At 38.8% G+C, this 26,036-nt stretch overlaps 1 protein-coding gene across 1 annotated transcript in view; it reads left to right on the forward strand.

Moving 5' to 3' along the window:
* The window catches only part of SENP7 (SUMO specific peptidase 7), a 625,329-nt gene that overhangs the window by 588,167 nt on the left and 11,126 nt on the right, over positions 1-26,036 (forward strand). Inside the window, exon 17 of the mRNA XM_053707566.1 lies at positions 22,210-22,360. Within this exon, the coding sequence (XP_053563541.1) occupies positions 22,210-22,360 (151 nt within the window). The remainder of the gene's footprint in view (positions 1-22,209; positions 22,361-26,036) is intronic.

Below are 26,036 nucleotides of genomic sequence, written 5' to 3' on the forward strand. Positions count from 1 at the left end.
ACTTTATTTTGGGTGTGGATTATTTTCAGCGGAATTGGCTGTCTTTATTTTATCTCTCCCTCTCTAGTGACTCTTGCGTGGAAGATCCACATCTTGGGTTGTCATTATCCCATACGTCACTAGCTCATGGACTCTTGCTAATTACATGAAAGAAAACATAATTTATGTAAGAACTTACCTGATAAATTCATTTCTTTCATATTAGCAAGAGTCCATGAGGCCCACCCTTTTGTGGTGGTTATGATTTTTTTGTATAAAGCACAATTATTCCAATTCATTATTTTTTATGCTTTCGCACTTTTTTCTTATCACCCCACTTCTTGGCTATACGTTAAACTGATTTGTGGGTGTGGTGAGGGGTGTATTTATAGGCATTTTGAGGTTTGGGAAACTTTGCCCCTCCTGGTAGGAATGTATATCCCATACGTCACTAGCTCATGGACTCTTGCTAATATGAAAGAAATGAATTTATCAGGTAAGTTCTTACATAAATTATGTTTTTTATGGATAAATGGGTCCATAATAATCAGTTGTGAGTGTGCTATCCTAGGTCCCAACTACAAGTCATAGAGGGAGAATGAAAGGTCATCTCCCCAAATACACTAATAAAATATTGTAGTTAAAGCATAGATAAGGTGTCTAGCTAAAGAGCATAAATTTGAGGATTCAAAAACAATGGACTCTCTTTTTAGTGAAAATGTTTATAATGCACATACTGTAAATACCCTCACCTATTACCACTGTATTTCAGTCCATTCCAATACACGTATCCCACATATCTTAGAATGGAAAGGGGATTTATGTCAGGGAAAAGGTGAGTGACATTATGTAATATATATATATATTTACATACATACATATATGATGTAGAGAGAGAATTAATTAGTATGTGAAAATCTGGCTAATGTAAGTTGCATTCAATTCTTAAATCAAAATTTAACCCAAACCAGTTGCCATTTGAATATACATGAGACTATCTGAAAACATAATCAAAGAGAAGACAGTTGTCTCAAATGAAATGAGATCACTTCAAAGGACCTTTTGATCACTGCCTGGAAATGTGTAATAAGATTTCCTATTAGATCACCTGAACCCCCTGGGGGGAGGGAGACTAGGGTCTCAGCCAAGGAACAAATTTTAGGAGATGTAACTACTTCCCATCTCAGTGTTAATTAAATACACAACAAATTTCAATACACAGACTTACTTTGGAAAAACACACAAAGACAATTTGGTTAGGGGCCTGGTTTGGAATAACTCTCTGTGTTTGTGATTCCCTGTTTGCAAAAATATCTTCACGTATGACTTTGGAAAACTCTGATTAAAAAAGCTGAACTCTCATATTGGTTACTGGTAACTGGTATTAGCGGTTGTTTTATATTTTTAATGTTTTAAATCAAAGGTATTCTATAGCTCTAGTTAAATTGTAGCTGTGATTTGTAAGTGAAATTTGTAGTTACAGGTAGGTGTTCCATAGGCCTGTGTAGTCTATAAATAATCATATCTAGCATCAAGCAATTTACTGTTGAGAGGAAAGGTTTTGTATTCCTTATTGTTAAATTAATTTTTATTTACTGTGAACTCTTTTAAGAATTGCACATAATTCTTACAGGTGAGGTAGCTCAGTTGATAAAATGCCCTGGCTACAAAAGCTTGTTCAAAGATCCAAAGGTCACAGGTTCAAATCCCGGCAGTGCCGACTCAGTCCTTCATCCTTCCGAGGTCGATAAAATGAGTATCATTAAATTGGGTAATAATAACAGCTATTACTATTCAGCTGCCGATTTGGTTAATTCCGAGAGCGAGTGCTGAAAAAATGCTTGAGTCCCACTGGTTACTAGTTATTATTATTGTGTTGAATTGATAATTGTATAACAATCTCTGGGTTTAAGGGAAGTATATTAGATTATATTGGATTGGATTGAAAATAGTGAATTATATTTCCCTGGAAATACCATTAGATTGTGGGAGTTAAGCTAAGATTTAATTCTAAGATTTGAACATAGGTGAGTACAAACGTTGTTAAATAAGCTATATATATTGAATTGGTTAAACTTTCTGGCTATTTATAAATTGTTGTAGTATAATTCCTGTGTGATATTTAATAATCTTTTAATTATCTTTAATAACAATCTTTCTAATGACACGTTGAGTCCACGGATCATCTTAATTACTGTTGGGAATATCACTCCTGACCAGCAGAAGGAGGCAAAGAGCACCACAGCAAAAGCTGTTAAATACCACTCCCCCAACCCACAATCCCCAGTCATTCTCTTTGCTTGTATCAGTTGTGTGTGATTCTTCAATCAAGAGTTTATTTTTTAAGCAGAGCAAGTTTGCTCTGGTTTCCTTTGGGGTTTAGCAGTAGTCCATGTCAGTCTCTTCAGTAGAGCAAGTGGTGGCTTTTAAGCATTTGGGAACTTGTGGGGTATAATCTCCACTGGGCCTACCATGTAATTTCATGCTGCCCTTGGTTGAAAGTTTGAGTAAGTTTACTCAGCCTTTTCTTTTTTCCACAGGTCCATGTGAGGTAGGAAGCCCCTCTCATACCAAGTGAGCTGTCCTGCTACCGGACAGATTTCTTTCATGTAATTAGCAAGAGTCCATGAGCTAGTGACGTATGGGATATACATTCCTACCAGGAGGGGCAAAGTTTCCCAAACCTCAAAATGCCTATAAATACACCCCCCACCACACCCACAATTCAGTTTTACAAATTTTGTCTCCTATGGAGGTGGTGAATTAAGTTTGTGCTAGATTTCTACGTTGATATGCTCTTCTCAGCATGCTGAAGCCCGGTTCCTCTCAGAGTGCAGTGAATGACAGAGGGATGTGAAGGGAGTATTACCTATTGAATGCAATGGTCATCCTAACGGGGATCTATTTCATAGGTTCTCTGTTATCGGTCGTAGAGATTCATCTCCTACCTCCCTTTTCAGATCGACGATATACTCTTATATACCATTACCTCTGCTGATTCTCGTTTCAGTACTGGTTTGGCTATCTACTTTATGTAGATGAGTGTCTTTTGATAAGTATGTTTTCCTTTGTTAAGACACTCTTAGCTATGGTTTGGCACTTTAAATGTAAAGTTTTAAATATAATGTTTGTACTTATATTTGCCATGATTCAGGTTTATCAGTATATTTCCTTTTTGCAGACTGTCAGTTTCATTTTGGGAAATGCACATAAAAAAAATTAAAAAAAAAAATTCTTACCTGAAATGTTTAAAGCAGAGAGAGGATAAAAGAAACCCTCAAGATTGGGGTGTGTTAGCACTCATTCCTACTAAATAGTTAAGTTTAAAAAAGTTTAATTTTTATTAGTTTGAAGTCTAAAAAGAATCCATATATAATGTGATTAATTATATGAGTAAGGAAGGCCTTATATATCGAAAATTACCTATACAACTTATACACTAAGGTCACCTTGCCCCCCTGTTTCCTGGCCGATAACTGCTCCCTCGGCTTCAGGTGACAGGGACAAGAGACCATGAACTAAAAGTTAAAACCAAAAATAGTGCACCAAGGTGCTTACTATTTACACAACAAACGCGTTTCGGCTGTAAGTGGCAGCCTTTTTCAATGTAGCATAGACAAGCCGAGGCCCGGGTGCCACCCCTTCTTATAGTCCTAAGCAACCGATGAATTGACCAATCACGCACAAGGGGCGAGATACGCCCCGTTAAACACCAATGACTGACGCCTAAGAAAAGGCTTGTATTCTATAAGGTATCCGATTGGTTATGGCTCCGGTCATTATAATACTAGCATCGTTACGCTAATAGTTTAACCCATTTATTTACGATTGCACATCCAATATAATTATCTTATAGTAAATAGCCTACATAATCATGTCAGACATTCTCCTTATGGCGTCTATTTAAACGAGCAGAGATTGGAATATGTTGTTATTTATTTCACATTAATAGTGGTTCGTGCCTGTACCCTCAGTTAGCCAATGGATGCGCTTCTCTCATTTACTCATGTTTTCTACGTGATTCCATTGGTCTTAATAGAGGACACAACATGATTTTAGGGCTATAATTGTGTAGAAATGTCCGTTCGTAATCAAAGTGTTACATATATAACATAAACCTCAGCCTATATCTTACCTAGAACTTGGAGGTACATTTCCCACAAATTACAATGTAGTGCAAGTGAGAAAGGTCCCTGTACAAATAAACATGTTATGTTATTAAATTGGCATCAGCAGTATTGAGCTAGTGTTTGGTGCTGTAGTCATGGTAATGAAAGACGCTATGGGAACACCTTGGGGCAGTACCACAAAATTAGTATGAAAATACATATAAATATGGTTTGTCCTTAAGTTAAGTATTACCCTAAAGCTAACATAACCATGGATTGGTCACATGAATGTATAAATTATACATAAATACGGTTGGCTGGGGGTACTATGGGCGGCACAAAGATTATATTTTCTCCAACATTGGTGTGTCCGGTCCACGGCGTCATCCTTACTTGTGGGAATATCTCTTCCCCAACAGTAAATGGCAAAGAGTCCCAGCAAAGCTGGCCATATAGTCCCTCCTAGGCTCCGCCCACCCCAGTCATTCTCTTTGCCGTTGCACAGGCAACATCTCCACGGAGATGGTTAAGAGTTTTTTGGTGTTTAAGGGATAAGCTATGTTCTATATGTATGAAAGCCAATGTGTCTCCCCATTTAAATTTGTGTGATAATTGTGCCATAGCGTCCAAACAAAGTAAGGACAGTACTGCCACAGATAATGAAATTGCCCAAGATGATTCCTCAGATGAGGGGAGTAAACATGATACTACATCATCTCCTACTGTGTCTACACCAGTTTTGCCCACACAGGAGGCCCCTAGTACATCTAGCACGCCAATGCTTATTCCCATGCAACAATTGACGGCTGTAATGGATAACTCCATAGCAAATATTTTATCCAAAATGCCTTCATATCAGAGAAAGCGCGATTGCTCTGTTTTAAACACTGAAGAGCAGGAGGGCGCTGATGATAATTGTTCTGTCATACCCTCACACCAATCTGAAGTGGCCATGAGGGAGGGTTTGTCAGATGGGGAAATTTCAGATTCAGAAAAAATTTCTCAACAAGCTGAACCTGATGTTGTGACATTTAAATTTAAATTAGAACATCTCCGCGCACTGCTTAAAGAGGTGTTATCTACTCTGGATGATTGTGACAACTTGGTCATTCCAGAGAAATTATGTAAGATGGACAAGTTCCTAGAGGTTCCGGTGCACCCCGACGCTTTTCCTATACCCAAGCGGGTGGCGGACATAGTGAATAAGGAGTGGGAAAAGCCCGGCATACCTTTTGTTCCCCCCCCCTATATTTAAGAAATTATTTCCTATGGTCGACCCCAGAAAGGACTTATGGCAGACAGTCCCTAAGGTCGAGGGGGCAGTTTCTACTCTAAACAAGCGCACTACTATTCCTATCGAGGATAGTTGTGCTTTCAAAGATCCTATGGATAAAAAATTGGAGGGTTTGCTTAAAAAGATTTTTGTACAGCAAGGTTACCTTCTACAACCCATTTCGTGCATTGTTCCTGTCACTACAGCAGCGTGGTTCTGGTTCGAGGAACTAGAAAAGTCGCTCAGTAGAGAGACTCCATATGAGGAGGTTATGGACAGAGTTCACGCACTTAAGTTGGCTAACTCTTTTATTTTAGATGCCACTTTGCAATTAGCTAGATTAGCGGCGAAAAATTCAGGGTTTGCAATCGTGGCGCGCAGAGCGCTTTGGCTAAAGTCTTGGTCAGCGGATGTGTCATCCAAGACAAAATTGCTTAACATCCCTTTCAAAGGTAAAACTCTATTTGGACCAGAATTGAAAGAGATTATCTCAGACATCACTGGGGGAAAGGGCCACGCCCTTCCACAAGATAGGCCTTTCAAGGCCAAGAATAAGTCTAATTTTCGTTCCTTTCGCAATTTCAGGAACGGACCGGCCTCTAATTCTGCATCCTCTAAGCAAGAGGGTAATGCCTCACAACCCAAACCAGCCTGGAAACCGATGCAAGGCTGGAACAAGGGTAAGCAGGCCAAGAAGCCTGCTGCTGCTAACAAAACAGCATGAAGGAGTAGCCCCTGATCCGGGACCGGATCTAGTAGGGGGCAGACTCTCTCTCTTTGCTCAGGCTTGGGCAAGAGATGTTCAGGATCCCTGGGCACTAGAAATAGTTTCTCAGGGTTATCTTCTGGAATTCAGGGAACTACCCCCAAGGGGAAGGTTCCACATGTCTCACTTATCCTTAAACCAAATAAAGAGACAGGCGTTCTTACATTGTGTAGAAGACCTGTTAAAGATGGGAGTGATACACCCAGTTCCAATAAAGGAACAAGGAATGGGATTTTATTCAAATCTGTTCGTAGTTCCCAAAAAAGAGGGAACTTTCAGACCAATTTTGGATTTGAAGATCCTAAACAAATTTCTCAGGGTACCATTGTTCAAGATGGAAACCATTCGAACGATTCTACCCACTATCCAGGAAGCTCAATTTATGACTACCGTGGATCTAAAGGATGCGTACCTACATATTCCTATCCACAAAGAATATCATCAGTTCCTAAGGTTCGCCTTTCTGGACAAACATTACCAGTTTGTGGCCCTCCCATTCGGGTTAGCCACTGCTCCAAGGATTTTCACAAAGGTACTAGGGTCCCTTCTAGCGGTTCTAAGACCGAGGGGCATTGCAGTAGTACCTTACTTGGACGACATTCTAATACAAGCGTCGTCCCTGTCAAAAGCAAAGGCTCATACAGACATCGTTCTGGCCTTTCTCAGATCACACGGATGGAAGGTGAACATAGAAAAAAGTTCTCTGTCTCCTTCAACAAGAGTTCCCTTCTTGGGAACAATAATAGATTCCTTAGAAATGAGGATTTTTCTGACAGAGGTCAGAAAGTCAAAACTTCTAAGCACTTGTCAAGTTCTTCATTCTGTTCCACGTCCTTCCATAGCGCAGTGCATGGAAGTAGTAGTGTTGATGGTTGCAGCAATGGACATAGTTCCTTTTGCACGAATTCATCTAAGACCATTACAACTGTGCATGCTCAAACAGTGGAATGGGGACTATACAGACTTGTCTTCAATGATTCAGGTAGATCAGAAGACCAGAGATTCACTCCGTTGGTGGCTGACCCTGGACCATCTATCCCAGGGAATGAGCTTCCGCAGACCAGAGTGGGTCATTGTCACGACCGACGCTAGTCTAGTGGGCTGGGGCGCGGTCTGGGAATCCCTGAAAGCTCAGGGACTATGGTCTCGGGAAGAGTCTCTTCTCCCGATAAACATTCTGGAACTAAGAGCGATCTTCAATGCTCTCAGGGCTTGGCCTCAGCTAGCAAAGGCCAGATTCATAAGATTCCAATCAGACAACATGACGACCGTTGCGTATATCAATCATCAGGGGGGAACAAGGAGTTCCCTGTCGATGAAAGAAGTGACCAAAATAATTCAATGGGCGGAGGATCACTCCTGCCACCTATCTGTGATCCACATCCCAGGTGTGGAAAACTGGGAAGCGGATTATCTGAGTCGTCAGACATTCCATCCGGGGGAGTGGGAACTCCACCCGGAGATCTTTGCCCAACTAACTCAATTATGGGGCATTCCGGACATGGATCTGATGGCGTCTCGTCAGAACTTCAAGGTTCCTTGCTACGGGTCCAGATCCAGGGATCCCAAGGCGACTCTAGTAGATGCACTAGTAGCACCTTGGACCTTCAACCTAGCTTATGTATTCCCACCGTTTCCTCTCATTCCCAGGCTGGTAGCCAGGATCAAACAGGAGAGGGCCTCAGTGATCTTGATAGCTCCTGCGTGGCCACGCAGGACTTGGTATGCAGACCTGGTGAATATGTCATCGGCTCCACCATGGAAGCTACCTTTGAGACAGGACCTTCTTGTTCAGGGTCCATTCGAACATCCAAATCTGGTCTCCCTTCAGCTGACGGCTTGGAGATTGAACGCTTGATTCTATCAAAGCGTGGGTTTTCAGATTCTGTGATAGATACTCTGGTTCAGGCCAGAAAACCGGTAACTAGAAAGATTTACCATAAAATATGGAAAAGATATATCTGTTGGTGTGAATCCAAAGGATTCCCATGGAATAAGATAAAAATTCCTAAGATTCTCTCCTTTCTACAAGAAGGTTTGGAGAAAGGATTATCTGCAAGTTCTCTAAAGGGACAGATCTTTGCTTTATCTGTCTTACTACACAAAAGACTGGCAGCTGTGCCAGATGTTCAAGCATTTGTTCAGGCTCTGGTTAGGATCAAGCCTGTTTACAGACCTTTGACTCCTCCCTGGAGTCTAAATCTAGTTCTTTCAGTTCTTCAAGGTGTTCCGTTTGAACCTCTACATTCCATAGATATTAAGTTACTATCTTGGAAAGTTTTGTTTTTGGTTGCTATTTCTTCTGCTAGAAGAGTTTCAGAGTTATCTGCTCTGCAGTGTTCTCCGCCCTATCTGGTGTTCCATGCAGATAAGGTGGTTTTGCGTACTAAGCCTGGTTTTCTTCCAAAGGTTGTTTCTAACAAGAATATTAACCAGGAGATAGTTGTACCTTCTTTATGTCCGAATCCAGTTTCAAAGAAGGAACGTTTGTTACACAATTTGGACGTAGTCCGTGCTCTAAAATTCTATTTAGAGGCTACAAAAGATTTCAGACAAACATCTTCTTTGTTTGTTGTCTATTCTGGTAAAAGGAGAGGTCAAAAAGCGACTTCTACCTCTCTTTCCTTTTGGCTTAAAAGCATCATCCGATTGGCTTATGAGACTGCCGGACGGCAGCCTCCTGAAAGAATCACAGCTCACTCCACTAGGGCTGTGGCTTCCACATGGGCCTTCAAGAACGAGGCTTCTGTTGACCAGATATGTAAGGCAGCGACTTGGTCTTCACTGCACACTTTTGCCAAATTTTAATAATTTGATACTTTTGCTTCTTTGGAGGCTATTTTTGGGAGAAAGGTTTTGCAAGCCGTGGTGCCTTCCGTTTAGGTAACCTGATTTGCTCCCTCCCTTCATCCGTGTCCTAAAGCTTTGGTATTGGTTCCCACAAGTAAGGATGACGCCGTGGACCGGACACACCAATGTTGGAGAAAACAGAATTTATGCTTACCTGATAAATTACTTTCTCCAACGGTGTGTCCGGTCCACGGCCCGCCCTGGTTTTTTAATCAGGTCTGATTAATTATTTTCTCTAACTACAGTCACCACGGTACCATATGGTTTCTCCTATATTTTTCCTCCTGTCCGTCGGTCGAATGACTGGGGTGGGCGGAGCCTAGGAGGGACTATATGGCCAACTTTGCTGGGACTCTTTGCCATTTCCTGTTGGGGAAGAGATATTCCCACAAGTAAGGTAATTTATCAGGTAAGCATAAATTCTGTTTTAATCTATATTTTAAATGTAATATGAATAAAAAATGATAAAGGATTTATCTGTGAATTCGCATATAGATTCCAAATCACGCATCATCCAATTAATGTTATTCCCTGGCACTAGAATTCAGTTGTCCTAGGGATAACATTGGTGCTCTATATCATCATATTCAATAGTAGTAAAGGATTAAAATAATTCAGATCCAATTAGATATTATATGACATACAAGAGTTCATTCATACCTTGGTTGTTATTATAGGAATACCCAATAATTGTTTGCTTCATTCATACCATGTGGGGTAACTGAATTTAACCTAAAGATCCAACCTGTTTCTTTTCTTAGTAACACATTTTCTGTATCACCTCCTCTAATGCCTGGTTTAACCCTTTCAAGGCCCCAGCATCTAAAAGAGTTGGGTTTTCCAGAATGTTTTAACAAAAAGTGTTTGGCCACACTAGTTATCTGTTTGCCATCAATTTGATCTTTTTCTGCATTGCGTATATTGCACAGATGTTCTGTGATTCGTGTTCGTAATTTGCGGGTAGTCATCCCAGTGTAAATTAAATTACACAAACAGGAAAGGCAATAAATTACGTTATCACTCTGGCAATTTATATGAGTCTTTATTTTCCATTTTTTGGAAAACCTATCAGTAATGCAGTCTTTTCTGATCATATATTGGCATATTTTGCAGTGACCACATGGGGTGGATCCTTGGTGTATTGGTTTCTTGTTCCTATTTCTGTCAAAATGACTCATGGTAAGATTGTCCATAAGGTTTCTACCTCTTCTAAAAGTTAGAGATGGTCTGTCTGGTATGAGTTTTTTTAGACTTTCATCACTTTGTAGTATATGCCAGTGTTTATGGACAATGGAACTGACTTGATTACTCTGTGTGTTTTATGTCGATATGAATCTAATAACATTGGATTCTGAATCACATTTAATGTTAGGTTTTAAGAGTTCTTGTCTATTTTTGTTTAAAGCTTTATTATATGCTCTGGAAAGTGATCTCCTAGAGTAGCCCCTTTTGAGTAATCTGTTCTTCAAGTCTTGTGCTGACTCCTTGAAAGCAGAAATATCTGTGCAATTTCTCCTTAATCTTAAATATTCTCCATAAGGGAGGCTCTTTATAGTGGATGGATGGTGGTTACTTGATGCGTGTAGGATGTTATTTGTGGCAGTAACTTTTCTGTATGTTTCTGTCACTAGTCTATTATCACACTTGGAAATAGTTAAATCTAAAAATTCAACTCTTTCTGTACTCTCACTGTGTGTTAGATATAGACCAAATGGATTGTCATTGAGCATCATGAAGAATTCTCCCAGTATTTCTATTGGGCCTTCCTAAACCAAGAGAATATCATCTATATACCTGGACCAGTGGGAGATATATTGTGTATACTGATAGTTGTTGTCACTGAACACAATCGTCTCTTCCCACCAGCCCAGGTATATATTTGCGTACGTCGGTGCACAAGATGTGCCCATTGCGGTTCCACAAACCTGAAGAAAGAAATTATCATCGAACACAAAGTAGTTGTGTGTTAATATAAACTTGAGTAGTCTGATGATAAAATCTTTCATTTGTGTGTCCATATTTTCTTCCTTTTGTAAGAAATAAGCAATAGCTTTTATACCCCATTCAGTCTTTATGCTCGTATACAGGGATTCGACGTCACAAGTGACAAGTGTTGACTGCTCTGTTATTTCCAGTGTTTGTATTTTGTTTAAGATATGCATAGTGTCTCTTGTATACGATGGTAATGCGATTATATAAATTGCCAGAGTGATAACGTAATTTATTGCCTTTCCTGTTCGTGTAATTTAATTTACACTGGGATGACTACCCGCAAATTACGAACACGAATCACAGAACATCTGTGCAATATACGCAATGCAGAAAAAGATCAACTTGATGGCAAACAGATAACTAGTGTGGCCAAACACTTTTTGTTAAAACATTCTGGAAAACCCAACTCTTTTAGATGCTGGGGCATTAGAGGAGGTGATACAGAAAATGTGTTACTAAGAAAAGAAACAGGTTGGATCTTTAGGTTAAATTCAGTTACCCCACATGGTATGAATGAAGCAAACAATTATTGGGTATTCCTATAATAACAACCAAGGTATGGATGAACTCTTGTATGTCATATAATATCTAATTGGATCTGAATTATTTTAATCCTTTACTACTATTGAATATGATGATATAGAGCACCAATGTTATCCCTAGGACAACTGAATTCTAGTGCCAGGGAATAACATTAATTGGATGATGCGTGATTTGGAATCTATATGCGAATTCACAGATAAATCCTTTATCATTTTTTATTCATATTACATTTAAAATATAGATTAAAATATAATCTTTGTGCCGCCCATAGTACCCCCAGCCAACCATATTTATGTATAATTTATACATTCATGTGACCAATCCATGGTTATGTTAGCTTTAGGGTAATACTTAACTTAAGGACAAACCATATTTATATGTATTTTCATACTAATTTTGTGGTACTGCCCCAAGGTGTTCCCATAGCGTCTTTCATTACCATGACTACAGCACCAAACACTAGCTCAATACTGCTGATGCCAATTTAATAACATAACATGTTTATTTGTACAGGGACCTTTCTCACTTGCACTACATTGTAATTTGTGGGAAATGTACCTCCAAGTTCTAGGTAAGATATAGGCTGAGGTTTATATGTTATATATGTAACACTTTGATTACGAACGGACATTTCTACACAATTATAGCCCTAAAATCGTGTTGTGTCCTCTATTAAGACCAATGGAATCGCGTAGAAAACATGAGTAAATGAGAGAAGTGCATCCATTGGCTAACTGAGGGTACAGGCACGAACCACTATTAATGTGAAATAAATAACAACATATTCCAATCTCTGCTCGTTTAAATAGACGCCATAAGGAGAATGTCTGACATGATTATGTAGGCTATTTACTATAAGATAATTATATTGGATGTGCAATCGTAAATAAATGGGTTAAACTATTAGCGTAACGATGCTAGTATTATAATGACCGGAGCCATAACCAATCGGATACCTTATAGAATACAAGCCTTTTCTTAGGCGTCAGTCATTGGTGTTTAACAGGGCGTATCTCGCCCCTTGTGCGTGATTGGTTAATTCATCGGTTGCTTAGGACTATAAGAAGGGGTGGCACCCGGGCCTCGGCTTGTCTATGCTACATTGAAAAAGGCTGCCACTAACAGCCGAAACGCGTTTGTTGTGTAAATAGTAAGCACCTTGGTGCACTATTTTTGGTTTTAACTTTTAGTTCATGGTCTCTTGTCCCTGTCACCTGAAGCAGAGGGAGCAGTTATCGGCCAGGAAACAGGGGGGCAAGGTGACCTTAGTGTATAAGTTGTATAGGTAATTTTCGATATATAAGGCCTTCCTTACTCATATAATTAATCACATTATATATGGGTTCTTTTTAAACTTCAAACTAATAAAAATTAAACTTTTTTAAACTTAACTATTTAGTAGGAATGAGTGCTAACACACCCCAATCTTGAGGGTTTCTTTTATCCTCTCTCTGCTTTTGACTAATTTAATTTGCGGGGTTAGCACCGGAAATACTTTTCCTTTATTCCACTAGTTTACTTTATCTAGTGCCAGTTCTCTACTCCAAACATAATACGTACCTGAAATGTTTCAAATTTACTTTTTTCTAAATTGCGGGCTGTTAGGCTCGCTGGTGCGCAAAATGCTATAATTTATTGCGTCATTCTTGGCGCGAGAATTACGTTTGTTGATGTATTTTTGTCATTTCCGGCGTCTTAGTTGGCGCCGAGAATTTTCACATAGTTGCGTCATCTATGACGCTCGTGTTTGTTGCAGACGTTTTTGGCGCCAAAAATATTTTGATAGTTGTGGGCGTCATACTTGGCGCCAGACTTTTTGACATTATTTAAGTCTTCATGTATTTTTGCTTCTGGTTTCCAGAGGCTTATTCTGTTTGCATTTTTTCCCATTCCTAAAACTGTCATATAAGGAAATTGATAATTTTGCTTTATATGTTGTTTTTTCTATTACATATTGCAAGATGTCTCAATCTGATCCTGTCTCAGAATCTACTTCTGGAATGCTGCTGCCTGATGTCGGTTCTACCAAAGCTAACTGCATTTGTTGTAAACTTGTGGTAACTGTTCCTCCGGCTGTAGTTTGTGTTAGTTGTCATGATAAACTTTCTAAAGCAGACAATATTTCCATTAGTAGTAGTCCATTACCTGTTGTTGTTCCTTCAACATCTAATGTTCAGGATATTCCTGTTAATGTGAGATAATTTGTTTCTATTTCTATTCAGAAGGCCCTGTCTGTTATACCACCTTCTAATAAACGTAAAAGGTCTTTTAAAACGTCTCATAAATTCGACGAATTTTTAAATGACCGACAGCATTCTGATTTATCCATCTCTGATGAGGATCTATCTGGTTCAGAAGATTCTGCCTCAGATATTGACACTGACAAAACTTCATATTTATTTAAAATGGAGTATATTCGTTCTTTATTAAAAGAGGTGTTGATTGCATTAGATATGGAGGAGACTAGTCCTCTTGATATTAAAACCAGTAAACGTTTAAATTAGTTTTTTAAACCTCATGTAGTTATTCCTGAAGTTTTTCCAGTTCCTGATGCTATTTCAGATGTAATTTCTAGGGAATGGAATAGTCTGGGTACTTCATTTACTCCTTCTTCAAGGTTTAAGAGACTGTACCCTTTGCCGACTGATAGATTGGAGTTTTGGGAAAAGATCCCCAAAGTTGATGGGGCTATCTCTACTCTTGCAAAGCGTACTACTATTTCTACGGCAGATAATACTTCTTTTAAAGATCCTTTAGATAGGAAGCTTGAATCTTATGTAAGGAAGGGTTATTTATGTTCAGGTCATCTTCTTAGGCCTGCTATTTCTTTGGCTGATGTTGCTGCGACTTCAACTTTTTGGTTGGAAACTTTAGCGCAACAAGTACCAGATCCTAATGTGTATAGCATTGTTAAGCTAATTCAACATGCTAATAATTTCATTTGTGATGCCATTTTTGATATCATTAGAATTGATGTCAGGTATATATCTTTAGCTATTTTAGCTAGAAGAGCTTTATGGCTTAAATCTTGGAATGCAGATATGACTTCTAAGTCAACGTTGCTATCTCTATCTTTCCAAGGTAATAAATTATTTGGTTTTTAGTTGGATTCTATAATTTCAACTGTCACTGGGGGGAAGGGAGCCTTTTTGCCTCAGGATAAAAAATCTAAGAGTAAATTTAGGGCTGCTAACCGTTTTCGTTCCTTTCGTCAGAATAAGGAACAGAAACCTGACCCTTCCCCTAAAGGAACGGTTTCCAATTGGAAGCCTTCTCCAGTCTGGAATAAATCCAAGCCTTTTAGAAAGTCAAAACCAGCCCCTAAGTCCGCATGAAGGTGCGGCCCTCATTCCAGCGCAGCTGGTAGGTGGCAGACTTTGATTTTTCAAAGATGTTTGGATCAATTCAATCCAAAATCATTGGATTCAGAACATTGTTTCTCAAGGGTACAGAATAGGTTTCAAGGTAAGACCGCCTGTGAGAAGTTTCTTTCTCTCATGCATTCCAGTGAACCCAGTAAAGGCTCAGGCTTTCCTGAAGTGTGTTTCAGACCTGGAGTTATCCGGGGTAATTGTGCCAGTTCCATATCTGGAACGGGGTCTGGGGTTTTATTCAAATCTGTTCATTGTTCCAAAGAAAGAGAATTCTTTCAGACCAGTTCTGGATCTAAAAATTTTGAATCGTTATGTAAGAATACCAACATTCAAAATGGTGACTATAAGGACTATTCTGCCATTTTGTTCAGCAAGGGCATTATATGTCCACAATAGACTTACAGGATGCTTATCTTCATATTCCGATTCATCCAGATCATTATCAGTTACTGAGATTCTCTTTTCTAGACAAGCATTACCAATTTATTGCTCTTACTTTTGGCCTAGCAACATCTCCAAGGATCTTTTCAAAGGTTCTCGGTGCCCTACTCTCTGTAATCAGAGAGCGGGGTATTGCGGTGTTTCCTTATTTGGACGATATCTTGGTACTTGCTCAGTCTTTACATTCTGCAGAATCTCACACAAATCAACTAGTGTTGTTTCTTCAAAGACATGGTTGAACGATCAATTTACCAAAAAGTTCCTTGATTCCTCAGACAAGGGTAACCTTTTTTAGGATTCCAAATAGATTCAGTATCCATGACTTTGTCTCTAACAGACAAAAGACGTCTGAAATTGGTTTCAGCTTGTCGGAACCTTCAGTCTCAGTCATTTCCCTTCAGTAGCTTTGTATGTTGAACCAATGGTGCAGGGATTATACAAAGATATCACAATTAATATCCTTAATTCCCAATATTCAAATATCTCTGACTTGGTGGTTAGATCACCACCGTTTGGTTCAGGGGGCCCCTTTTGTTCGTCCAACCTGGACTGTGATTTCAACAGATGCAAGTCTTTCAGGTTGGGGAGCTTCTGGGGATCTCTGACAGCACAGGGGGTTTTGAAATCTCAAGAGGCGAGATTACCAATCAATATTTTGGAACTCTGTGCGATTCTCAGAGCTCTTCAGTTTTGTCCTCTTCTGAAGAGAGAACCGTTTATTTGTTTTCAGACTGACAGTGTCACAACCGTGGTGTATGTCAATCATCAAGGTGGGACTCACAGTCCTCAAGCTATGAAAGAAGTATCTTGGAAACTTGCATGTGCGGAATCCAGCTCTTGTCTAATCTCTGTGGTCCATATCCCAGGTATAGACAATTGGGAAGCGGATTATCTCAGTCGCCAGACTTACATCCGGGAGAATGGTCTCTTCACCCAGATGTGTTTCTTCAGATTGTTCAGATGTGGGGGCTTCCAGAAATAGATCTGATGGCTTCTCATCTAAACAGGAAACTTCCCAGGTATCTTTCCAGGTCCAAGGATCCTCAGGTGGAAGCAGTGGATGCGTTGTCACTTCCTTGGAATTATCAACCTGCTTATATCTTTCCGCCTCTAGTTCTTCTTCCAAGAGTGATTTCCAAAATCATAATGGAGCGTTCATTTGTACTGCTGGTGGCTCCAGCATGGCCACACAAGTTTTGGTATGCGGATCTTGTTCGGATGTCCAGTTGCCAACCTTGGCCACTTCCGTTAAGGCCAGACCTTCTATCTCAAGGTCCATTTTTTCATCAGGATCTCAAATCATTAAATTTGAAGGTATGGAGATTGAACGTTTAGTGCTTAGTCATAGAGGTTTCTCTGACTCAGTGATTAATACTATGTTGCAGGCTTGCAAATCTGTGTCTAGAAAGATTTATTACCAAGTTTGGAAGACTTACATTTCATGGTGTTCTTCTCATAAATTCTCTTGGCATTCTTTTAGAATTCCTAGAATTTTACAGTTTCTTCAGGATGGTTTGGATAAGGGTTTGTCTGCAAGTTCCTTGAAAGGACAAATCTCTGCTCTTTCGGTTCTTTTTCACTGAAAAATTGCTAATCTTCCTGACATTCATTGTTTTGTACAGGCTTTGGTTCATATCAAGCCTGTCATTAAGCCAATTTCTCCTCCTTGGAGACTTAATTTGGTTTTGAGGGCTTTACAGGCTCCTCCGTTTGAGCCTATGCATTTTCTGGACATTAAATTACTTTCTTGGAAAGTATTGTTTCTTTTGGCCATCTCTTCTGCTAGAAGAGTTTCTGAATTATCTGCTCTTTCTTGTGAGTCTCCTTTTCTGATTTCTCATCAGGATAAGGCGGTTTTGCGGACTTCATTTAAATTTTTACCTAAAGTTGTGAATTCCAACAACATTAGTAGAGAAATTGTTGTCCCTTCGTTGTGTCTTAATCCTAAGAATTCTTTGGAAAGATCTTTGCATTCTTTGGACGTGGTTAGAGCTTTGAAATATTATTTTGAAGCTACTAAAGATTTCAGAAAGACTTCTAGTCTATTTGTTATCTTTTCTGGTTCTAGGAAAGGTCAGAAGGCTTCTGCCATTTCTTTGGCGTCTTGGTTAAAGCTTTTGATTCATCATGCTTATTTGGAGTCGGGTAAATCACCGCCTCAGAGGATTACGGCTCATTCTACTAGGTCAGTTTCTACTTCCTGGGCTTTTAAGAATGAAGCTTCTGTTGATCAGATTTGCAAAGCAGCAACTTGGTCTTCTTTGCATACTTTTACTAAGTTCTACCATTTTGATGTTTTCTCTACTTCAGAAGCAGTTTTTGATAGAAAAGTTCTTCTGGCAGCTGTTTCAGTTTGATTCTTCTGCTTATAATTTCAGTTTTTTTCATTATAAAGATTAAAACTTTTTAGATTTGGGTTGTGGATTCTTTTTTCAGCGGAATTGGCTGTCTTTATTTTTATCCCTCCCTCTCTAGTGACGCTTGCATGGAGTTCCACATCTTGGGTATTTGCTATCCCATACGTCACTAGCTCATGGACTCTTGCCAATTACATGAAAGAAAACATAATTTATGTAAGAACTTACCTGATAAATTCATTTCTTTCATATTAACAAGAGTCCATGAGGCCCACCCTTTTTGTGGTGGTTATGATTTTTTTGTATAAAGCACAATTATTCCAATGCCTTGTTGATGCTTTCGCTCCTTTCTTATCACCCCACTTCTTGGCTATTCGTTGAACTGAATTGTGGGTCTGGTGGGGGGTGTTATATATAGGCATTTTGAGGTTTGGGAAACTTTGCCCCTCCTGGTAGGAATGTATATCCCATACGTCACTAGCTCATGGACTCTTGCCAATATGAAAGAAATGAATTTATCAGGTAAGTTCTTAGATAAATTATGTTTTTTGAGGTAAGTGCCTATTTCTTTCCATGTTTTGATATAGGAGATTTTGGCACTTTGACAGTTAATTCTGTCTAAATATACAATCAACCTTCTAGGTTAACAGTTTATTGTATGGCGGTTTTGCAGGCACTGGGGATGTTTGGCTCAGTTTATTATGTTTTCACTTTGGTGTACATGTTTTTCAAAGGATCCTCAGGCTGTTCTGATAGATGTACACAATTGTTCTGTGTGTGTAGCGCTCAACTCACCGCTCCCTATGCGATGACTGCAGGGGGTGGAGTAATCAGTCCTCCAAACGGCTCAATGGAGAGTGGGTGTAATTTCAGTTTGTCCTGTTATGCAGCCCAAAACGTAAGTCTGCCAACTTACAAAGCAAGTGTAAAGATATCCAGTGTAAGGGCGCACCACAGAGACACTCAGTCCAACTTAAAAGTTACTATTCATTTATTTCGGCACAAGTGTAAAAGCATATAGTCAGGCACGCAGGCCCAGCAGGCTCACAGGTAAAAACATAACACAGGTGTGTCAGATAGTCAAGCAGACATGTTTCGTGAGCATGCTCACTTGTTCACTGCATGTTAGGCTAGTCTGACACACCTTTACTTATACCATGATTTTAAAGACACAGTGTGATTTAGAGTAATTTATATCATGGTATAATTATCTATGGACCCTAAACAGTATACTAGAGTTTATAAACACTATATATCAAACAGATGTAAAGCAAACAAAAATGTAAACCTATCATTCATGATAGTTAAATACTTCTGTTAAATGTTTATAGAGAGGATGTTTACTGCTGTTTGCAATTATAAAATTTATGTATACCTCTCCCTCTGTATGAATTATTTTTGTTTTGCCAGTTATAACACATATCAAAAAGAAAATTAGTCCTACTTTAAACCTTTGGAATTTATTGACAATAAGAGGAATATATAAATCCTATAAGGGGATATTTTATAAAGGTCTGTGATTACATGCAAAAGAAGAAATGCAATTATTAAGTAAATAAATCAAGGCCCCTCCTCATATTTAAACCTGACTGATAGATGCTCTGGCAGTTCCTTGGACTTTCAGTCTGGCATATGTGTTCCCTCCATTTGCTCTTCTTCCTCGGGTCATTGCTCGGGTCAAACAAGAGACGGCATTGATGTTTCTCATTGCTCCGGCATGGCCTCGCCGAATCTGGTTTGCAGATCTGGTGGAGATGTCTTCCCTTCCACATTGGCGTCTTCCATTATGGATGGACCTGCTTCTGCAGTGTCCCTTCCTTCATCCAAATCTTGTTTCTCAGTCAGTCATTGAGACTATGATTCAGGCTCATAAGCCTGTGACTAGGAAGGTTTATTATAAGATTTGGTGTAAATATTTGTATTGGAGTAGAGTTAGGATTCCTAGGATTTTGTCTTTTCTCCAGGACGGTTTGGAGAAAGGTTTATCAGCTAGTACCCTGAAGGGTCAAATTTCTGCTTTATCTATTTTATTGCACAAGCGCCTGTTCGGATGTGCCAGATGTTCATTCTTTTTGTCAGGCATTGGTTAGAATTTGGCCTGTGTTTAAGTTTACTACTCCACCTTGTAGTCTTAATTTGGTTCTTAGAGTCCTTCAACAGGCTCAGTTTGAACTTATGCATTCTTTGGATATTAAGATGTTATCTTGGAAGGTTTTGTTTCTGGTTGCTATTTCTTCGGCTCGAAGAGTTTCGGAGCTTTCAGCCTTACAGTATGAATCGCCTTTTCTTATTTTTCACTCCGATAAGATAGTTCTGCGTACTGTCTTGGGTTTTCTTCCCAAGGTTGTTTCTGATGAGAATATTAATCAAGAGATTGTTGTTCCTTCTTTGTGTCCTAATCCTCCTTCTCATAAGGAGCGTTTGTTGCACAACCTGGATGTGGTTCGTGCATTGAAATATTGTTTGCAGGCGACTAAGGATTTTCACCAGTCTTCTTCTTTATTTGTTGTCTTTTCTGGGAAGCGTAAGGGTAAGAAAGCTACGGCTACTTCTCTTTCTTGTTGGTTGAGGAGTGTTATTCGCTTGGCATATGAGACTGCTGGTCAGCAGCCTCCTTAGAGAATCACGTCTCATTCCACGAGGGCTGTTTCATCTTCTTGGGCTTTCAAAAATAGAGCTTCTGTAGATCAGCTTTGCAAGGCTGTGACTTGGTCATATTTGCATACTTTTTCTAAATTTTCTAAATTTGATACTTTTGCTTCAGCAGAGGCTTCTTTTGGGAGAAAGGTTCTTCAAGCAGTGGTGCCTTCTCTTTAGGTTAACTATCTTGTCCCTCCCTTATCATCCGTGTCCTCTAGCTTGGGTATTGGTTCCCAACACTAATTAAGATGATCCGTGGACTCACCGTGTCATTAGAAAGAAAACATAATTTATTCTTACCTGATAAATTTATTTATTTCTTGACACGGTAAGTCCACGGCCCGCCCTGTTTTTCAGATAGTTTGCTTTTCTATAAACTTCAGGCACCTCTGCACCTTAGATTACTTCCTTTCTCCTTTCCCTTTGGTAGAATGACTGGGGATTGTAGGTAGGGGGAGTGGTATTTAACAGCTTTTGCTGTGGTGCTCTTTGCCTCCTCCTCCTGCTGGTCAGGAGTGATATTCCCAACAGTAATTAAGATGATCCGTGGACTCACTGTGTCAAGAAAGAAATACATTTATCAGGTAAGAATAAATGATGTTTTATAGAAATATTTAATCTATTCATGGGATAATAGACAATATCTACTGAATAGTAATTTAATCTAAATATCTCTATAGCCTGCTTTATGTTCTAATATTGTATTGATCAATTGATAGATATAACTGGTCATAGGTGATATTCAGTTACTACATAAATATTATCAATGTGTATATAAAAATTAACTGATCAGAATTTAGGAATATTTTATATTGAGATTAAATATTAATTTTTAATAATAATATTGTTGTCAAATTTATAGATGTTTCAATAGTTTTATTTTGGGTACACTACAGAGATTTAACATCTTACTGGAGTGTATTGACAACATTCTGCTATATTAATTGCAGACATCACTAAAAATAGTTTTATACTGCTATTAATTATTAATATTCGTAATTACAATACGTAACACATTGGTGGCAATTGCTGCTGATAAATACACCAACATTACTGGGGGACACTACTGAGACGTATTACTGGAAGACACTTCTGAGTCGTGTCAACAGTATCTGCGCTTTACCTAGTTTTCCATCAGTTAGATTTTTTTTTACCAAAGGTAGTTTTTTCAGACTATATCAGTAGGAAAATTGTAATTCCTTGTCTTTGTCCCAATCCTAAAAACTCTAAGGAAAGACTTTTGCATACTTTGGATGTGATTCATGCTCTAAAATCTTTTCAAGCTACTAAGGAATTTAGACAGTTGTCGAGTCTATTGATTTATTTCTCAGGTACACAAAAGAGTCAGAAGACTTCTGCAGCTAAAGTAACTTTGTGGTTAAAGTTTTTGATCCAAAAAGCTTACTTGGTGGTGGCGAAGTCTCCTCCAAAGCATATTACTGCTCTTTCTACCAGATCATTTTCTACTTCACAGGCTTTTAAAATGAGGTTTCAATAGAACAAATTTTCAAGGCTGCAACATGGTAATCCCTTAATACTTTTACAGAATTTTACCATTTTTACGTTTTTGCTTCTTTGGCAGGAAAGTACTCCAGTAAGAAATAAATTAGAAGCCTTCCTTATGTTTATATACATATTTTGTTTTTGTTTAACCTGCTCTCATTACTCATGGACTCCATAGCTTGAGAGTTAGTTTCCCAGCAGTAATGGACTCGTGGTCTCTCACCACCTTACAAAACAAAATAAAATGTATGCTTACCTGATAAATGTCTTTCTTTCAAGCTGGTGAGAGTCCACGAGGCCTGGACAAATTTCTTTGTTATATTTATGGCATCAGTTATATATGTGCACCTCATTTTTCTTTTTTCCTTGTTTAAATAAACAGGTATCTTAAGGTGGAGTGGAAGGTGAAAAAGAAAACTGCACGTGAGTTCAGCAGGTCATATATGAGAGACTTCTATCCTAAAGTCCCAAAACAGAATAATAGCACAGACTGTGGTTTATATCTATTGCAATATGTGGAAACCTTCTTTCAGGTATGTTGTGGTATTTAGTTTGTTTTGGGTTATAAAAGTATTGCAGCACTTCCTAACATAAAATATTTTAATATCAGATGTTTTTAGAGGAGACATAAAGCATTTTTGTGGAGTTTCACTTATTAATTGGACATGTGATTTACCCATTTAAGGCTAGGTCTCTTGCCAGTCACTCCTAGAAGTTGTCGCTGTGCACCTGCTGTTGCTCCACATATTCAACTTACTATCCAGTTAGCAACAGCTTGAAAGTAATAAGGTTGGGTAGCCACAGATTTTATATAGGAGCCACTACGGCAGTGTATCAGTATATCCTATGTCAGCTGCTATAATGCTTTACAGCTGTAGCTACCTGATCCTGATTTTATACTGCAGTTTGAAGTATTGTACAAATGTGTTTATGCTGATGTAGTCCTAAGTGTATGTTTTTTATAGTGATAAAGGCCCAAGTGGAGGACAAAACGGATACTGTAATAAGGATGTAAAGAGCGACCCAAGTCTTATGTGATATTTTATATAGGCTGAATTAGGTGAATCTCTTCAGCATAATATTAATAGTGATGGAGATGATATATCTAACATCTATGGAGCTTTCAAGAAATATAAAAATTTACTGACTAAACAAATAAGAATGAGAGCTGAAAAATATAGTCTTGAAAACTATATAAAACAAAAGATTGTTCCTAGGGGATTACGGTTACATTTAGATCCAGGAATGCATATGAGGGGAGATGATGAGGATGGAGAGAACTTTCTGGAAGACTGGAATGAGAGACTTTCAGAGTGTTCTCTTGACCTCATGCAACGAATGGTTAATAAGGATATTAAAAAACTTGAAAAGATTAAAATTGAGATAGATGAAGCTTTAAGGATTGTCAATTCTTTTGAGGGAGATTCGAAATTCTCAAAATTAAATGATGAAACAAAAGAGCTGGTTTCCAAATTACAACAAGAAATTAAACAAAGAAAGTGTAGGAAATTGAGCCGGGACCAAGATGATTATAAGAAGAATCAAGTATATACTTATTATTTGAATAAAAATTCTTATGACTCGGGTACAGATTGCTCTGATGCCGAAGGTGATAATAAGTTATCAAAAAACGAGGGGGCCAAAGGACAGGTAAAAAAGAAAGGAAACGGGGAGGGAGGAAAAGACACAGACACAAATCAAAGCTCCCTGGATCTGTCCAGAGAACGGGGCAGACCCCAGAGAAGGGGGAGGAATTGGAGGAGAGGAGTAGGGTCGAGGATGAGAACACGTCGGGACTACAGGGGGGACTTTTGATTGATCCCCCCAAAAAAAGTAGTGATGAACTACAAATAGTCAACCTGTCTACTTTTCCTCTAAACAATGCCCATATAAGTTTACTTAAAAAGGGCTTAACGTATTGTCCAACAAATTCGTTGGATAAATTCACTGTGATAAAAGATCTTCACCTCTTTGCCCGAAAGGTAGTTTTGTTCTCCATAATGAAAGGGAAACAAACTAACACCTTAGATGTTGACTGTATTGAAGGTAACATAGATAAGGAAGATGCTGCAGCTATTTCTGACCTTGTACATTTACTTGACTCAAATGAAATACCAGATGAAATGCCCATCTCTGATACTCAAGAAGGGCAACAGACAAGTACTACAAGTACTATAGTCAAAATTGACTCAGGTCTAAAAAGAAAATCTGACTATATGGCCCCTTTAATGCTAGTCCCTGCCTTACATCTTTTTGTTAAAGAAGTAGAAAGGGAAATTGAAAAAATACCCTATCACGGCATAAGTAAAAACAATCTCAACTTTAATGAGAGGCGAGCCCTGTCAGACCTGATGAACAAATCAGGAATTGTTATAAAACAGGGCGATAAAGGGGGAAATTTGGTTATAATGGAGGAGTCCCTCTATATGAAAGAGGTTAGTAAACAACTGAAAAATAAGGAGCAATACCAATGTCTACCAAAAAATCCTTTAGATTCAATACAAGCCAACTTGCTACATCTACTAAATGATGCCAGAAAAAGTGGCATAATAAGTAAAAATGAATGGGGATATCTGTATACGAAGTTTCCCAGAGTTCCAGTCTTTTACTGCATTCCCAAACTACATAAAAATTTACGAGAACCGCCTGGGAGACCCATCATCTCAGGTATTGGGAGTATCACTGAGAACCTGGGAAACTACGTTGATCAATTTCTAAAACCTTTTTTATTGACCCTTACCTCCTACGTTAAGGATACCAGTGACCTTCTCAGGAAACTGGATGGTTTAGAAGTAGAACAAGACACACTCCTGGTGTCTTTGGATGTGGAAGGTCTCTACTCTTCTATCCCACATGATGTGGGTTTAGGAGCGGCGAGATTTTTTCTAGAAAGTAGAGGCCCAACTTACAAAAAACATACTGAATTTGTATTAACTCTTCTTGAGTTTGTGTTAAAAAACAACGTATTTACGTTTGACAAAAAGTTCTATAGGCAAATTAGAGGCACAGCGATGGGGGCTACATGTGCCCCATCCTATGCTTGCCTCCACTTAGGCCTATGGGAAACACAAACAGTATTCAATGAATTACAAAATTGGATTGATGAACACGTTCTCATCTGGTTACGGTATGTGGACGACGTCTTCCTCCTTTGGAGGGGGACGGAAGAATCCCTGAAAGACTTTGTAAAGGTGCTAAATAAAAATAACTATAACATTCTTTTAACTTTTGATTTTGATACTAGTGAACTCACTTTCCTAGATGTAAAAATTAGGAAAGAAGGGAAAAATCTAGCCACTGAAATTTTTCGTAAGGCTACTGCTACTAACAACATCTTAGAAGCATCTAGCCATCATCCAAAATCCCTAATACGGGGTATCCCTGTGGGACGGTTTTTACGCCTAAGGCGTAATTGTTCGAGTATAAACAAATTCGATGCACATGCGGTTGAAATGTTTAACAGATTTGAGAATAGAGGGTACTCTAAACGAAATCTAAGATATGCGCGTAATAGAGCTAGTAGAACAGACAGAGATATACTCCTCTATAACTCAAATCAGAAAATCGAAGAGCCAAAAGTGCGCTTTGTTACCCAATTTAATTGCCACTGGGAAAAAATCCGCACTATTCTGGATGAAAAATGGCAGTTCCTTAGAGCTGATGAGACGATCAGAAAAATAGTTGGGGAAAAACCCTCTCTGGTACCCAGGAGGGCTCCAAATCTCAAGGACAAACTAGTCAGGAGTCACTTTGTAAAAAGTCCTAGTGAAAAAGACTGGCTAGAAGAACATAGAAAAATAAAAGGATGTTTTAAATGTGGACACTGCATGTTCTGTAAATTTATTGTACGCACCAAAACATTTACTACTGGCTCCACCATTTACCCTATAAAGCAATTCATAAATTGCAAGACAGAAAATGTAATCTATTTACTTTCCTGTTGCTGCCCGACTTTCTATGTGGGAAAAACGAGGCGTATGTTGAAAGATAGGGTCTCTGAGCACAGAGACGATATCAAAGCAGCAGAAGATGGTGAAATCAGAAGTGGAGTGGCTCTCTACTTCATGAAACACCATAAATGTAACCCCCTGGACCTAAGAGTAACGGGTATTGAACACTGTTCCCTTCTTGGTAGAGGAGGAGACATCGATAATATACTACTTAGAAGGGAAACTGAATGGATGTACAAGTTACAGACTCTAATGCCCA

Source organism: Bombina bombina, chromosome 3 (genome assembly GCF_027579735.1).
Source record: "Bombina bombina isolate aBomBom1 chromosome 3, aBomBom1.pri, whole genome shotgun sequence".
In the NCBI taxonomy this organism is placed as follows: Eukaryota; Metazoa; Chordata; class Amphibia; order Anura; family Bombinatoridae; genus Bombina; species Bombina bombina.